Raw genomic sequence first — 2,853 nt, forward strand, 5'->3', positions numbered from 1 at the left:
ATTTCAGCGGGTGGTTGATACTTATGTTCTTCTCCTCAAAACACAAACCAACAAGAACCCGTGTACTTGCCAACTCAAACCCTTTGCACGCGAATGAACCCGCTTTCTGAACCGCGCCTCAAAACCTGTCAAACCGAATTCACCACCAAACAAACAAACCCCTTTTTTATTATTATTATGTTTTTTATTATTTTTTTTAAATTAATATATAAGAAAACTATTTATTATTATTATTATAAATCAATGATTAGGTAATAATAACTAATGATTAACTTATGATTATTATAATTATTAAAACCCTAATAATTGATATAATGATTATTATTATAAATATATTAAAATCAAAACAGAAACCGTATGTCTTCTTCGTTTTGTCTAATCCCCGAAACCCTAATTTAGTTTTTAGCTTGGATGCAACGTAATCAAGATCCTAACGACCATGTTGCACGTACACTAACATATGTACAGTTTCCGCGTTTTTATGTGTGGAAGCTTGACAAGCGTATATGGGTTCCGAGAATAAAAGGAAAAACAATTGGAAGAATTCATTCCGTTTCTCCTTCTACCGGTGAAGCGTACTATTTAAGAATTCTTCTTAACAAAGTTAAAGGACCAACATCGTTTGATGATATTAAAACAGTTAATGGTCGAGTGTACGATACTTTTAGAGATGTTTGCTATGCGCTTGGTTTGTTGGATGACGACTCGGAGTACATTGAGGCCATCAAAGAAGCAAATATATCAGGTAGTGCAGGTTATATTCGCAATTTATTCGCCACCATGTTACTGTCAAGCACATTATCTAGACCTGAAGTTGTCTGGGAAAGCACATGGAAGTATATGACAGATGATTTTCTGTACAGATTCTCAAAGTATCATCGTGTTTCAGGTAAAATTATAAATTTCATATTATGTTTTTGTGACAGTTACAAAAAAATTACCATTAAATTTATATGTGGTTTTCATTTATCACAGGTTTATCAATTCCTGATGAGCAACTAAAGAACTATGTTTTATGCGAAATCGAGAAGTTTTTAACTCGGAATAATTCATCGCTTCGGAGATTTTTATCAATGCCTTACCCGGATACTTCATCTTTAGATAACTTTCGCTGCCGATTGATTAACGAAGAGCTTGCTTATGACAGATCAGAGTTACAAAATGTTTATCAAGGTCAGGTGAATTTGTTAACGGATGAACAACGTGCAGTATATGAAGAAATTATGAACGCAGTTCATGGAGACAATGGAGGAGTATTTTTTGTTTACGGTTATGGCGGGACCGGTAAAACATTTTTATGGAAAACATTGTCTGCTGCAATTAGGTCAAAAGGTGAGATTGTATTAAACGTTGCATCTAGCGGAATTGCATCATTGCTGTTGGAGGGAGGAAGAACGGCTCATTCTAGGTTTCATATACCTTTGAATCTTAATGAGGATTCCGTTTGTCATATAAAACCAGACGATGATGTAGCTAAATTACTACAGCAGACCAAACTCATTATATGGGATGAAGCTCCTATGGTTCATAAACATGCATTTGAGGCTTTGGATAGAACTATGCATGACATTTTCAATATATCTAATCCATCCAGGTCTGATGTTTTATTTGGAGGAAAGGTAATTGTATTTGGTGGTGATTTTAGGCAAATACTACATGTTGTTCCAAACGGTGGACGTCAAGAAATTGTGAATGCCTCATTATGTTCTTCTTATTTGTGGAGTAAGTGTAAGTTGTTGACGTTATCTAGAAACATGAGGTTAACTGTTGGAAGACCATCATCTGAAGTTGAAGAGATCAGTAATTTTGCAAAATGGTTGTTGGACGTTGGTGAGGGAAATGTTGGTGGTTCCAATGATGGAGAAGCAATAATTGAAATACCACCTGAGCTTTTAATTGATAGCATATCTGATCCAATTTCTAGCCTGATTGATTTTGTTTATCCGTCAATTTTGGAGAATTACAATGATCGTAATTACTTTAGTACAAGAGCTATACTTGCGCCTAAGAATGAGGTTGTTCACGAGATTAACGACAGATTGTTGGCAGTATTCCCTGGTGAAGAAAAAGAGTATCTTAGTTCTGACAGTCTATGCCCTACTGAAGATGGCAATGTTGATCAGCAAAAAATATACTCCCCCGACGTGCTCAATGGTCTCAAAGTGTCTGGTTTACCAAATCATAGGTTAGTGCTTAAAGTTGGTGTTCCAGTAATGTTGTTGCGAAATATTGACCAACGAAATGGTTTGTGTAACGGTACAAGGTTAAAGGTCACAAAACTTTACAGTCGTGTTATTGAAGCTGAGATAATTTCTGGTGGTAATATTTGTTCTCGGACATTCATACCTAGAATGAATTTGGTACCTTCGGACCGAAAGATTCCTTTTGCATTCCAAAGGAGGCAATTTCCAATAACTGTATGTTTTGCAATGACGATTAACAAAAGCCAGGGACAGTCGCTATCTAAGGTTGGGTTGTACCTAAGACAACCAGTTTTCACACATGGTCAATTGTACGTAGCTTTATCCAGGGTTACAAGACGAGATGGAATCAAGTTACTAATACTTGACAATGATGGCAGGCCTACAAATAAAACAACCAATGTTGTATATAAAGAGATATTCAATGGATTGTGACTTTTTTATTTTTGTCATTTTTTGTTCTTCACGTTATTTGTATCATTTTTTATTATATGCGAAGAAACTTATAACGAAGTATTTACGCATTAAAGTATATTCACATTCTTATGTATTATTGAATCAATAGTTATTTCTGGTAATAATATTGGGACATGAACTTTTATTCCAAGGATCCATATTTCTCCGTCCGACAAACTAATTACTTTCAAATTAT

The 2,853-nt window shown here is 34.9% G+C and overlaps 1 protein-coding gene across 1 annotated transcript; it reads left to right on the forward strand.

Moving 5' to 3' along the window:
- The first annotated feature begins 411 nt into the window (after nucleotides 1-411).
- LOC110869976 (ATP-dependent DNA helicase pif1-like) lies at nucleotides 412-2,636 on the forward strand. The gene is made up of 2 exons (XM_022119172.1): nucleotides 412-889; nucleotides 976-2,636. Exons 1-2 carry the CDS (start codon nucleotides 412-414, stop codon nucleotides 2,634-2,636), a joined length of 2,139 nt encoding a protein of 712 aa, XP_021974864.1.
- Nucleotides 2,637-2,853: the final 217 nt, after the last annotated feature.

The sequence above is a fragment of the Helianthus annuus genome, chromosome 8, assembly GCF_002127325.2.
Source record: "Helianthus annuus cultivar XRQ/B chromosome 8, HanXRQr2.0-SUNRISE, whole genome shotgun sequence".
Taxonomy (NCBI): Eukaryota; Viridiplantae; Streptophyta; class Magnoliopsida; order Asterales; family Asteraceae; genus Helianthus; species Helianthus annuus.

Coding starts and splice junctions, on each gene's coding strand:
- LOC110869976 (XM_022119172.1), top strand. CDS start 412: ATGCAACGTAATCAAGATCCTAACGACCATGTTGCACGTACACTAACA. Junction 890..975: donor AAAGTATCATCGTGTTTCAG/GTAAAATTATAA, acceptor CATTTATCACAG/GTTTATCAATTCCTGATGAG.